Here is a 13,042-nt window from a genome sequence, read left to right as displayed (position 1 = left end):
GCGGCGCCGCCCGCCAGCGGCTGCGGCCGGTCTCGCCGAGGAGGTTTTTTTTCCCCCCCCAATAAAAGTTTCTCTTCCGTTTCGGTTTCGTGGCTGCTCGTTTCCTCGTCAGCTTCTCGGTGGCTGCTCTTCACGCTGGGCTCTCGAAGCGAAGCGTTCCCTTGCGGGGGCTCGGCTGCTCGCTCGTGGGGTTAAGGGCTTTCCTCTCGCCCGGTTGCTCTTCGTGCCTCCCCCGCCCCCCTCCGGCCTCTTACTGTAAAACCCAAAAGCTCTTAAAAACGAGCTCTTCCCTGTTGCCTGTGCTGGGACGGAGGCGCCGGTGCGTACGTCTCCGCCTCCGTCCCTCCGCCGCGTTTGTAAGCGTTGGCTCCGCGGTGCGGTGTTCTGTGCGGTGAGCGTTAGGCAGGGCTTTGAATCTGGGGGGCACGGTGAGGGCCGCCTACCTCTTGGCTGATAGAAGAGCCGTAGCGGCTATGGCAAGCGTGCCGAAAGACTTGAGCGACTCTTTCGACGTTGGGTGTGACACGTTTATTTACGTTTTTCTGAGCGCCTGCGTAGGATTCAGAGTTACTTTTTCAGTGCACTTCAGAGAAGGGCTTTGGGCGACTTTGGTAGAATCGTTATGGTTCGCGTTCTTCAGGAGTCACGCTAGAGTATGTTCCTCCACCGTTTCCATAGCTGTACAGATGGAGAACAGTGAACTGTGTAACAAGGAGGGGTGAGCTCAGAAATGATGAATGTATGGCATCCAGGAAGGAGAACAGATAAATCCTTGAAGCAGCTAGAAAGGGAAAGGTTGGGTCCAACAGCAGCTTACAAAGTAGAAGCAGAATGTTTGTGGATGAAATTTGAAAGGACCTGAAGAACGGTTTTGAGATGGAAGGGGTTTGGCAAAATTGAGTTCATGTGGAGGAAGTGATATGAACTGAAGAAAATTATTGGGATAGGTTGACTATACGTTGTCTGGTAAAAAATAAATGCATCCTCAGACCCAAGTGCATGTAAAGGCCTAATTAGGGTTTTCAGTCTGGAGTTATGCTGTTAGGTAGTCTTTAAGTGGCATCTGTATCTTCATTTTCAAAAATGATTCGACTACCATCATCATTACTTTCCCTACCGCCACACCATTTCTGCCATTCCTCCAAGAATATAGGTCTCTTACTTGTTCCTCTGTCATTTTACTTTGGTGTTTGTCGTGCCCCTGTTGCTGTAATGACATTCTGTGTGGTATAACAAGATGCAGCGAAGCAGAGTTTGTAGGGAACAGACTGTTTCGCCTTACTGCGGGTACCAATGGCTGCTGGAGCTTTCTTCGTTATTATTAGCAGAAAGGAAGTAAATGCAGTGATTAGGACTTCAATTTTAGCTCTGAAGTTTATACAGGAGACCATTATAATTGGATGTAGTCCATAAATGCTTTTTCTCTCTGTAGAGTCTAGGTATTGTAGCAGTCTTTCATTTTGTATAAATATATACATATATTTATAATTATAACAATAAGTTCATATTTAATCTTAAAATACAAATTTATAAATATATGAAGATACCTATATACGTTTAGCATCTAAGAAAAAATGAGCGGAAATAACTAACTTCCTAGAAAGCTGTGCTAATTTTCATTACTGAAAGGATTGCTGTGGTAAACTAGCAAGTTTGTCTGTTCTGTGCTAGTGCTGAATCTTGTTAAACATAATTTGCATTGTTTTGGTTGTTTAAATGGAGTGGTATTTAATTACTGGAGTAAGCCATATAGCATTTGCAAAATCTGTGGTTTAAATCCTGTGTATTAAATGTCTCGTTTTTTTCACTTCTATTCACTTTCTAGTATTCTTTTCGAGGTGGTAGGAGTGATAGACATCATATTGGTGATAGACAACATATTAATATATTAATATGTTACAGAGGTTTTTTCCATTCACACATTAACACTATACGCTTTTTCACTTCCTGAATTAATTCAACATGTAGAATGTCTGTTTTTAATTTTACCTGCTGAACTAGAGAAATGGTATTGTGTCAGGATTAACATATATTAGGCTGTGGGTAAGACGAGCAGTGAATACAGTGAATTTGTTTTCTGACTCCTGAAAAATACATAGTCCTGTACTTTAACTTGGGAGCTTTTTTGTTTTGTATACTAGAAAATATTGACAGTTTTTCCATTAGCTTTCTATAAACATTAAATTCTATAAACATCCTAAGGGTTAAGATCATAACCAAATAGGGTTACTAAAGTATTTGAGATCGACTTAAGAATGTTGTGGTTCGCTAATGATTGTAGCAGGGAGCCATCTGGAGACGTGAGCCGAGTAACAACCGGACACTGATACGGTTAAAGTTGTTCTCCCTTTATTGCCCAAATAGCGTGCTTATATACCTTGTCAAGCTAAACATCAGCTGTCCACGTGCCAAAAGCTAAAATATAATTGGTTATACTATCTCTGTCCACGCGCATAAACATAGGACACAATTGGTTATACTAACTCTGTACACGCGCCTAAACATAGGACACAATTGGTTATACTAACTAAAACACGCGAAACTTGTCTCAGCCTAATTGGTTAAGATAAACTGCCGAATTGAGGTTCTTCGTGCCAAGTTCCCTTTATCTTGGAACGTGCACCTGTGTTCTTCTAATTGGCATCTTTCTTTTTTTGTCTTCTTGTTTATTCTGTTCAAGGCCTTCTAAAGGCGCCTGGAATACTTTTGCGACCGTTAGCTAAATATGTGTCCACAACAAATGATCATGGTAGCTATCCTTACATTTATCTAGGCAAACTTTCTTTCACTGTTCTAGGCTTATTTGGCATTTTTTAGAAATACTTTGCATAAAAAAAAAGTTAATTTCTCTTTTTCTTTCCCCCCTGCAAATTAGTGGAGAATAATAAGCGTAAGGGATGAAAAAGTGTGGAAGAGTAGGATTTCATTATAGGATCTTAAACAGCTATTTCCTGGAAAAGAAGGGAAAAGGTGTGGCATTTTTAAGTGTTACTCATATGCTACAATTCTCTGGAGCACATGTTTGTAACTTGTTGTATGACTATTAGATTTGCGTTAATGCACAGATTCTACATCCCCTACATAAAATGTAGACACAGAGTCATGCAGGCAGATGTCAGTATGTGATTTGAGGATAGGAGATTCTGCCGTGCAACCACATATACCGTCTTTCAGCTTTTGCCATCATTGCTACAGTGCTGCTTAGAACTTTCCACTCAAGCAGGGAATGACACATTTAAGAAGTAAAGATTGTGGCTGTGGAACATCATCACTTTAAGAACTAGTTAGGCATGATGGGTAGAGAAATAAGTTGTACTGTTGAATAAAAGGAGACCATGGAAAGCAGCTTTCTCTCAGTCATGGGCAAGCCTTCTATCAACAGGTCCCCACAACGTCCGGAAAGATTATTAAGTGCAAGTTAAGTTGTAACGAAAAGGCTGCTTTCAACTTGCAACATGGACTTTGATTATTTTAAGTCTTATTAATACTGTTAGCTAGGGAAGAGGCAGAACTTAGATGCCCTTCTTTCAAGAGGCATACTCTCCTTGTTTTAAACCTCTCTTCCAAAAGTTCTTTCTGGAGTTATTTGTATGAAATTCATCTCTTGAAATCAGCATCTAACGTATGCATGTGATTTGTTTTCAGGATGATTCCTCTCCAGAGTTTATTTTTGACTGGAAGGATGCTCTTTTCCAGTAGAAGATGGTGATCCTGACGTATGATCATGGAGAAGGGGATAAGTTCAGTAGAAGTGTTACCTTCCAAATCGTCTCAGGTTACAGCTGTAAAAGTGGTGGTCAAAGACCCCGAAACAAAGCAAACCCAAAGAGGGAAACGAGTGGGATTTGTGCTTGTCCATGCAGGTAAGATGCAGAAGCATAACAGCTGGAATGGAAATAGTGCACATACAAACTAAATATCAACTAAAATGTTATTTTGGCTTTGGACTACTACTGTTTCAATGAACTGACATTAACTTTGGGTGTAAATCTGGGAGTGGAGAGTTTGATTGGAAGTTGCATTGGCTGGAGGATCTTGGAAATTGTTAATAAAAATGTAGGGTTTTGGGTGTTCTGAATGGTAATTTTTTGTTTCTCCTTGACAAAGAAAACCCCAAACAAAATCCCTAAGTTAAATGGTTATAAAATGTCAAATTCTGCAATTATCTGGTAAGCTTGGGAAACATAGCTGTTTCCTTACGGACAGTTTCTTGTCTAACTTGTCTGTAAGGACAGTCTAGTTAAGACTTTTTAAAACCTCCTTGGGCCATTTGTTGCAGAACTTAATTTTTTTTACCCTTTTGAAAGTTTTCCTCCAAGTCTGTTTGTTTTTTTTTAATATTTTTTGTGTTTAAGTGAATTACTATTATTTTTTCCATGTGTAATGAAGAGGTCATCTACTCAGATGTGATACAAAAATGATGTGTTTTGTGTGTCTCGTTCGTAAATTCTTTTCTCATAGGTTCTTTATTAAATACTGTTAATCTTGAAAATATTAGTGATGCTTATATCTGGCTGTATGTTTGTTTTTAGCATATGAGTGGTTACATGAGGTAAAATTGAGCAAAGTAGCCTGGCAACACCTAAAATATTCGAAAAACCAACATGCTACTTGGATTATAAGATCCTTAAGGTGAAAAAAACCCCAAAACAAAACCCTCAAAAAACATTCTGGGTTGATATTTGACAACCCTGGTATTCTGTGTTGTCCTTTATTGGGTTACTTTACTCTGTTTAGAATTCTTACACTAGTAGTGCTAAAACTTATTTTATTAGAGTTTCTCAAAGCTAACATTTCTAGAGGTGAGGAAAGGGAAGTTGAGATAAATACAAGCATATTTTTTGAGTTCAAAAACCAAAAAACCAGAAGAAGATGGAATTTAAATATCAGTGTGCTAGTCCTGTTTGTTATTTTTCTGATGCTGTATTTAGTCGAATAGTGGGCACTGATAAATTTTTCAGGTATGGAAGTAGGGGGTAGTGGCTTCAAAACAGGGCAAAATGGTTAGATGCAACAGGATAGACATAAAGACTGAAAATGAGAAAAAGGTGAAAAAAACCTGGGTGATTTTTATTTCCAGGCACTCTCATGGTTCTAAAGCAGGAGTAATGAGCTCTAAAAATGTAGCATAAACATAAGATGAACAGAATGGTAATTGCAAACTTCCAAATCAGCAGTAAAAGGAAGATTGGAGTTTGACTTAAAACCAAGGCTTTTGCCTAATGATGGACAATAAATAAAAAAGCTATGCTGGAAATCCTCAAAGAATGAGCAGAATTGAAATCTGTTGGAGAATGTTCATAGGAATAGATTGTATGATGCCGAGATTTATACCTGTATGCTTCTGCATATTTGCTCTGTATCCTGTATTTTACTGAGTGTATTTGAATTAATGTTGGAACGCATAAAGTTGTCAATCATAGATACAAAAAGGAAATGGCCAGTGTAATCCAGAATAAGGAAGGCTGTATGTGTCTATGTCTTAATTCTTTATGCAAACTATAGGCTGTAGTTTGACAGGTAGTATAATCTCTTTTCCTTTTGCCTTACTTGTAGGTGCAGGTTATCATTCCGAATCCAAAGCTAAAGAATACAAGCATGTGTGTAAAAGAGCCTGTCAGAAGGTAAGTCTTACCAGCTCCACAGTCTTGTAGTGGGTATACAAGAAATATATTTGGTAGCCTTGTCCCTTTAGTATGAATGGGCATATCTGGGCTTAGCTAGTCAGGCTGTATGCATTTCTAGAGGAAAAAAGGAGCAGCAACAGTTAACATGATACAGAGTCAGTAGAGCGCATGGCCATGAGGTGCAGCAACATTCTCATCGGTGGTGGCAAACAGCAGACCCCAAAGGAACAGTGGGGGAGCAGGAGGAGGTCACAGTGGTACAAGGTCACAGTGGAGTATTCCTACAGCTTCTTGCACTGTTACCAAGGCTCTCGGATTTCTGGAGCTAAATGTGGTGTCTGTATTTTTCTTTCATCAATGTCCACTCTTTTTGGAATTTATTTAATATCTAGCATCCAAATTGCTCCATGAATGCAGGGTTTTCTAGAATTCTTTTCTTCCTGGTAGCTCTTAAGTTCTTAATAGGAGGGGAAGTAGAAACAGGAAAAACAAAACAAAAAATCAAAACCCTCTTCCCAAAGCTGGAAAGAGAGAAACGGCAAGACTTTAATTTCCATTGAAATTAATTTTTTTTTTATCTCCTCCAAGAACTTTGCTTTGGAACTGGCAAGTCCTGTCTACTAAGTGTTGAATGAGAAGCTGGAAGACCTGTCTCCAAAATTTCTAATGCCTTTTGCTTTCTCCAGGGAGAAGGAGCTGGGAAGCTTGGCAGGCTTTTTAGAAGAGTCTGAGAGTTGGCCTCTGATAATTATCACTTCATCTTACAGTTCTGTTGCTCAGTCCTAATACCGATCTAATTTTGTAATGAGAAGCCTCAAAAATCATCCAAACTTAACACTAGCTTCATTAAAGTTGTGTATTAGCCCTAATGATATTCATTTCCCAGCTAATTATGTGTGAAAAAAGGTGGCTTGCAGTTGAATTTAAGTCTCATTTGAGATTCTGTTTGGTTCCTTAAGCTAGGTAGCCAACATAAATAACTTGTATGAAGAACAAACAGTCGCAGGTTTGTCATGCAACTGAAGATTAAGCCATACTTGTTTTCTGGGGTTCCCTGAGAGTACTTGACTGTAAGGTCTTGTCCAGTATGGATCTAAGAAATACTCTTAGGCTCTAAAAGTTCATTTTTGTGTGCGTATGTAATTTGAAGATAACATTGTCTTACTTGATTTGTTTTCGTGTATTGGCTTTTAGATGACCTTACTTGTAGATTCTGTTTGATTTCATGACAATTGCCATATATGGTACTAGGGAATTTTGTTGAATCATGGAAGGAAAATGAGAAAATTTTTGACTGAAACATTAAATGTTTGAGGACATCAGGTATAAGAATTTATTTTGCTATATATTTGATCATGCAGGAGTCTGCTTCTAAATGCAGTGTCGCAATGTTGGAGTAGTAAAATCGTGCCTTCAGATCTGCCCTTGCACGGTGCATGCTGACTATTTCTGGTGCCTCTTGTTTTTATGTTCTCTTACATTTTAAACTAATTTGGTGAAGATTTGTTTTGTACAGGACTAGGAAAACGTAGGGCTTAGTCACAGAATATTAGCCTGTCCTAATCATCAACTAAAAATTCTGTTTTACAGGCAATTGAAAAGCTACAGGCTGGTGCTCTTGCAACAGATGCAGTGACTGCAGCACTTATAGAATTAGAGGTATGAATTTCCGACTAGTAGTAAATATCTCTCCTGGGTACATTGCCAGATTTTTCTGTAGGAAGGTTATTAATTCAAATGGGAAATCTACTGAGATCTCTGGTTTTGTGCTATGCTAATTTTATCTTTTGCTTTTCCACTATATTTTGGAGTATATTTATTTAAAGACTTTCTAAAAATGCAGACTGAATAAAAGTTGTCTAGTTAGTGCAGTTTAGTTGTCATCTTGGGTATGCCTTATCAGATAGTCTTTAACCTTCAAGAATAGAGTCATTAAAGACTTACTGAACACTTTGTAGGGAAATTTTTCTGACTTACTGGGTTGCAGGCAGACTGTATTGGCACTGCTTCTTAGAGAAACAAATCGTGCTACTGGTCACGTGTTAACTAGAAATGCTAGGATAAGTCCTCATTCCTTTTGTTTACCTTAATATCTCACACTGAGTTATGTTTTATTTCTTGAGATTATGATCCAAAGAATTCAGATGTAGTTAGTCTTTACTAGTTCTATTAACACTCTCATGTAGTAATTATATTGAGGTAACTGTCTCTGAATATGCTTTCTTGGGTTTGTTATTTATACCTTTTTAAGTTCTTTGGGATAATTCTACAAAGTGATTGCATAAATTTAACGCTGCTTGTCTCTCCATCCAATTAAAGGACTCTGTGAAAATGAACTAGGAATTTTAAGTTCTCATTTGTCCCACAACATACATTTGCTATGTGCTTAAATTAATGCAGTTCCCAAAGACTTTTTTTCTTACATTTTTTACTTTGTTTCTGTATGATCTCTGATAGGATAAGAGACTAGAAGCAGGCTCTTCAGAGAAAGGTAACTTCAGTGTAAGATAATGTTTTTTTCTGATTTTTATGACAAAATATTTGTAGAAGGATAGGACAAGTAATGCTTTTATTTGAAAGTGGTACTTGTTAATGAAGATAGAAAGTCTTGGTAATTGTAAAGAGATGAGCAGCTGTTTGTGAGGTTTTTGGAAAAGTATCTTTTTGGAGTGGTGAGATATTTATAGCATCTGACTTAGTGAAGGGTCCCTATGAAATAACATAGAAGAGAGTAAAGCTAAAAGAATTTCTGGGATATAAATGAGGCAGTTTGGTTATTGTCCCAGGTCCACTAATCCCTCATGGCAGTAATGATTGAAACAGGTATTCCTCTTCTCCTGTAAGAAGTAATTGCTTCTTCCTCTCCAACTTTATTAGTAAAGAAGGAATGTAAGGTAAGTGGTGTGCTCTAAAAATAATTTCCTGGGTTTGGAATTGATGGTAGTATTCTGAGAGGATTAGCAGTGGATTTTCTTACATGTATGTTGGGAAAGTGTTAATTAACACACTTGATAGGGTTAGTGTAAGGCAGGCAGTACGTACTTTAATATGTTAGACATGCTGACTGGGAGCCAAGACTTCAGTCATACTTTTAACTTGGCAAGCTTCTTGGCTTTAAACAGTACTTTTGGTCTCCACTGAACTGTTCAAATATGCTTTCATGTGTTATCTTACACATTAGAATATAGCTATGTGAAAACAAAAGGTATCTTTCTAATGGAATTATTTATAATGCGCTTCCATAAACTAACTGAGGCTGCTGTTACTCCACAAGATTGTTTTGTGTGTCAGTTCCCTCCTGAGTGTGTGTGTGGGAATCTACTTTGTGTTGTGATTTTTATCGTGTTCCTGAGCTACACAGAAGAAAACATATTTTAAGAAGCTTAACAGTTACATATCTCTTTGCAGCTGTGCCTGGGGTAAATATTTTATCTGTTTTTGTTATTCCCAAGAGACTTTTCTTCTTTTACTTTAGTAGATTTAAATACTCTGAAGTGACATCTGTGTAAGAAGGTATGGCTTTAAGATGAAATTAAAATCTTTTTATGAAATTACTCCAATCAGCAACGTTTTTCTCTTCATCTGTCTTGCTACTATTGTGGTGATGCTTGCTGTCATTCCACTTTCTGGTTGTATAATTGTCTTAGCTAGTATTTTTATGTGTACTGTTGCACAAAACCTGTTTTTTTTTCTTTTTCCTGTTTTTAAGATAAAATATCATTTTGTTCAGGTTGTACTGCTGTCATTAATGTAATTATTGGCTTTCATTTATTCATTAAGTGATTATATAACCTCTTAATTGTGGGTTGTTCTCTCTGTTACTGGGATAAAGAATATTTGGTTTGGGATTTGGGCTTCATTAAAATTAAAGTACGGAGCTATGCAGTTACACTGAAGAAAAATCAAAGGTATACTTAGAACAGAAAATGGTGTGATTTGCATGGCAGTATTTTTTGAATCTGGTATGAGAAATTTCAAAGTGTTAGACTGTCTAGACTGTCAGCTTTCAAAATGTTGAAAAGTTTGTATCTACTCCTATCTCATCCTGAACACCACCTCCAGACAGCTCTGTCATTTCTGGAGCTGCATCTTCTGTTTTAATTCTCATGTTTTTCCTATTGCTCTATGGAAAACAGAAACTGCATGTGGCAAGTCAACAAAGCAAAGAGAGGAGTTTTTCTCATCAATTACAAAATTTTATGGGTAGACATGTAGGTTTGTATGTTGACTGTCTCTCCAATGAACTATCACTGCCCTTTTGTTTATGCAGGGAAAAATAGTGAGTTTTTTGTAAAGTATGCAGCATGTTGAGTTGGTAAATACATAGGAAAAATATATATGAAAACAATGTTTGTCTACATGTGTTACTGTAAGACAGATTAAGATACAGAACAGCAAAAGTTTGTATAACGTGATAAGAGATTCCATTGTAGAGTACTGTTTGTAACTTCTTGATATTTTTGTTGCTGAGTTTATCTGAAATATTTAATCACTTTTACAGTTCTCTAGGACTTCTAATGCTGTATTCAAAAAATCTGTAGCCTTTGCAAGGCACAAATATCTTTTCATAGAAGTGTCACAAAAGATGAATTTTTTTCCTCAGTTCTGCTCAATTACCCAACTCCTATTACACAGAATTTCAGCTAATCCAAGAGGCATCACTTCAAAGACTTGCTGAGGCGCAAGACTTGCTCTTGATCTTTTATAAGCAAGCTGACAGTTTGCTTGTGGTATGCTGTCTGTTTTTTGTTTTATTTTTGCAGGCTCTAAATGGAGAAAGAAAAGCTTTTCTTTGTTGGACTATATGAATCTCAAGTGAAATAGTGTTCTGTGATTAAGATAATAAAGCTAATTGTTAGAGAAAAGGTAGATTTTCTTTTGCAAAGTGACAAGAGCAGCTGACGCAGAATACTCTTAAAATAACTGTGCTGGTCTTCGTAAGCATCAGCTGTATTTGATAAGTTGATTAAAGGCAGTTACGTTTTCCAGTTTGTGAACTCTGTCGTTGCAGAGAAACAAATGAACATGTTACCTCTTTCAGCTTTTGGTAATAAAATGGGTCTGGACAAGGTGCTTCATAAGAGTCATCATTTATACTGTATGCTTCCACCCAGACATTATTGTGGTACCATTTCTTTTTGGACTCTTGCTATCAGCCACCATATGAAGTCTGAGTTTCTCTTGGAACACAAAGGGATTTGGGCAGCTTTTTTGGGGGGGGAGGAGGTCCCCCTCCACACACCCACCTTAAAGCTTGCAGTTTTCAACAAAACCATGTGCTGATTACATTTATGGCTGGTTGTGAGAACAGTGTGCAATTTCAAGCTTTTATTTGACTATAGAGCACTTCAGAAAGTCTACTGGAGGTACTGGAGACAAGAATATAAGTTCGTTGTAAAGAGCGATGATGATTTCAACCTTTTTCTAAGTTTATTAATACTGTGTGCAGATCAATCTGACTTCAGTAGAATGTTCTTTATGATCATTTAAATTGGAAATTAATATGATTGATGGGGAAGCGGATGTCACATTTTGGGTTTCAATCTTGCTACTGAAATTGCTCAATTTACTTTTGCTTGTTGTTGTTGTTGTGGATCAATGCAAAGGATATTTTGAACCTGTTGGTATACTCAAGCAGTGGGTTTGCCTGGCTGTCACCAAAATTTTGCAGTGAACGAACTTTTCTTGTTGAATTGGATTTTGTTTGTTTTTATTTATTAATTTTATAGTAATTAAGATTTTTTACTATACAATCTTAGTCCCAAGGACTTCTCTTAAAAGATGAAAGCACAGTGCTAGCAGCCTTCTTGTATTAAGGCAGTCACCATAGATGAACTTTTAATGGGTAATGAACTGGAAGTTGTTAATTCTAGTTAAAAGCAATACTACGATGTTCTGCAGCAGAGTGGCTAACAGTAATCTGTGACAAAAGTGTTCTTTGAAAACATTTTAGCTGGTGTAATTGAAAGGGACGTGACTCACCCTTGTAGACTATTAATTCTTGTCACTAAATTCCCCCAGAAAAATAAATTTTAAAATTACAGTGTGTAAAAAGAAATGCCTGTAGACTTTGAATCTGTTTTAAAAGTTGCAAATAAACCATGGCCAAAACTATATCGAAGATGGATGGAACGTTCTTTAATGCATGTTGAAAATAGAGCATTTTAACTATTTGCCTAGATGTAATGCAGGACTATTAGTGTTATAGTGTTGAGTAACTTCTTCAAGCATTCCAACTTTGACCGCAGCTAGAAACTTCAGCATGCCTGTGTTTGCTGCCAGAACATTTATAAATACATCTTGAAGTAAAAAGGATTCTAAAAATAAAAATGATACCCTCGGTAGCTTGAGAGTTTTTACAAGATGGGTAACTTGGGAAAATGAAGCTCTTGTTTCATGTCTTAAAGCTTTGTATTATCTCCTTTGCTACAGGTTTATGTTGTAAGTTAGAGATTCTTCAGTGGTGGGGTAATGGCCAGGTAGTCTAGTATTTTTCACATAACTGAAAGCTTATGTTTTGTTAAAATGCTTTGAATAGCCATTTGTCTTTTCCCTCTTCTCTTTTACTTTTCTATGGTAAGTAGGGCTTGCTGTTAACATGCAAAGCTCATGCTTGTTTTGCTTTCTTGTCTTTTGTTTTCAGTTTCCTTAGAAATATAAAGGCTGATCTCTGCTTGTGTTTTTAAATAAAAGTATATTCCTGAAGATACCTTCTGTATTATAAAAATTTTCTTCCTTTGCTTTCCTCCCTCTTCCTGGATACATGCTTTGATTGGGTTCTTCCCCATCCTATGTTAGTCATATAGTTCTTGCAGTACTGCATTTTTCTGTCTGAGGGTATGAAGAGAAATGCTTCAGTTAGCTCAGTTTATTTTCTTCCCCCTTTGAAAGCATGCATGCTTCTGTTTTAATAATGTTTCTGCATTCCTTGAAGGTTATGTATTTTCATTTCAAAACACACCTTAATTTTCATAAGTTGTATTCCTCCATTTGTGTATCAGAGTCTTGAAATCTTTTGGTCAGACTTTGCAGAGATTCTTGTTTTCAAAAATAGATGTATTTTTGTGGGGTATTTCATGTCCATGCCTATTCATAGAAGTAGGTGTTTCCATTTTTTATAAAGGCTTTTCCCTGCCTTGTTTCAAAGGCTTTATATCTCCTCTGAGACACTCAGGTAGGTATCAAAAATCCATGCGTTCACACCCAGTTCCTGCACTGTCTAAAGCTGTTATCAGATCACCTTTCATATCTGCGAAGTTAGAGTAGACCATCTTCTTCTTGGCAATTTTGAGGCCATCTTCTTAATTGAATGCAGTCTGATTGTAAAGCTAAAACTCTAGAGAAATTTTGAACAGGTGCTTGGAATTTGGTCTTTATTTCTTTTTACTGGAGAGGTTACTCATGTTGTGACTGAT

The 13,042-nt window shown here is 37.1% G+C and overlaps 1 protein-coding gene across 1 annotated transcript in view; it reads left to right on the top strand.

The window, feature by feature from the left end:
• The window catches only part of TASP1 (taspase 1), an 89,400-nt gene that overhangs the window by 560 nt on the left and 75,798 nt on the right, over window positions 1-13,042 (top strand). The window contains 3 exon segments of the mRNA XM_052784109.1: window positions 3,646-3,863; window positions 5,557-5,624; window positions 7,218-7,286. Coding sequence (XP_052640069.1) covers window positions 3,719-3,863; window positions 5,557-5,624; window positions 7,218-7,286 — 282 coding nt within the window. The 5' untranslated portion in view covers window positions 3,646-3,718.

The sequence above is a fragment of the Harpia harpyja genome, chromosome 4 (assembly GCF_026419915.1).
Source record: "Harpia harpyja isolate bHarHar1 chromosome 4, bHarHar1 primary haplotype, whole genome shotgun sequence".
Lineage (NCBI taxonomy): Eukaryota > Metazoa > Chordata > Aves > Accipitriformes > Accipitridae > Harpia > Harpia harpyja.
Note: the sequence above shows the minus strand (reverse complement) of the source record. Positions and strands in the feature narration are given on the sequence as shown.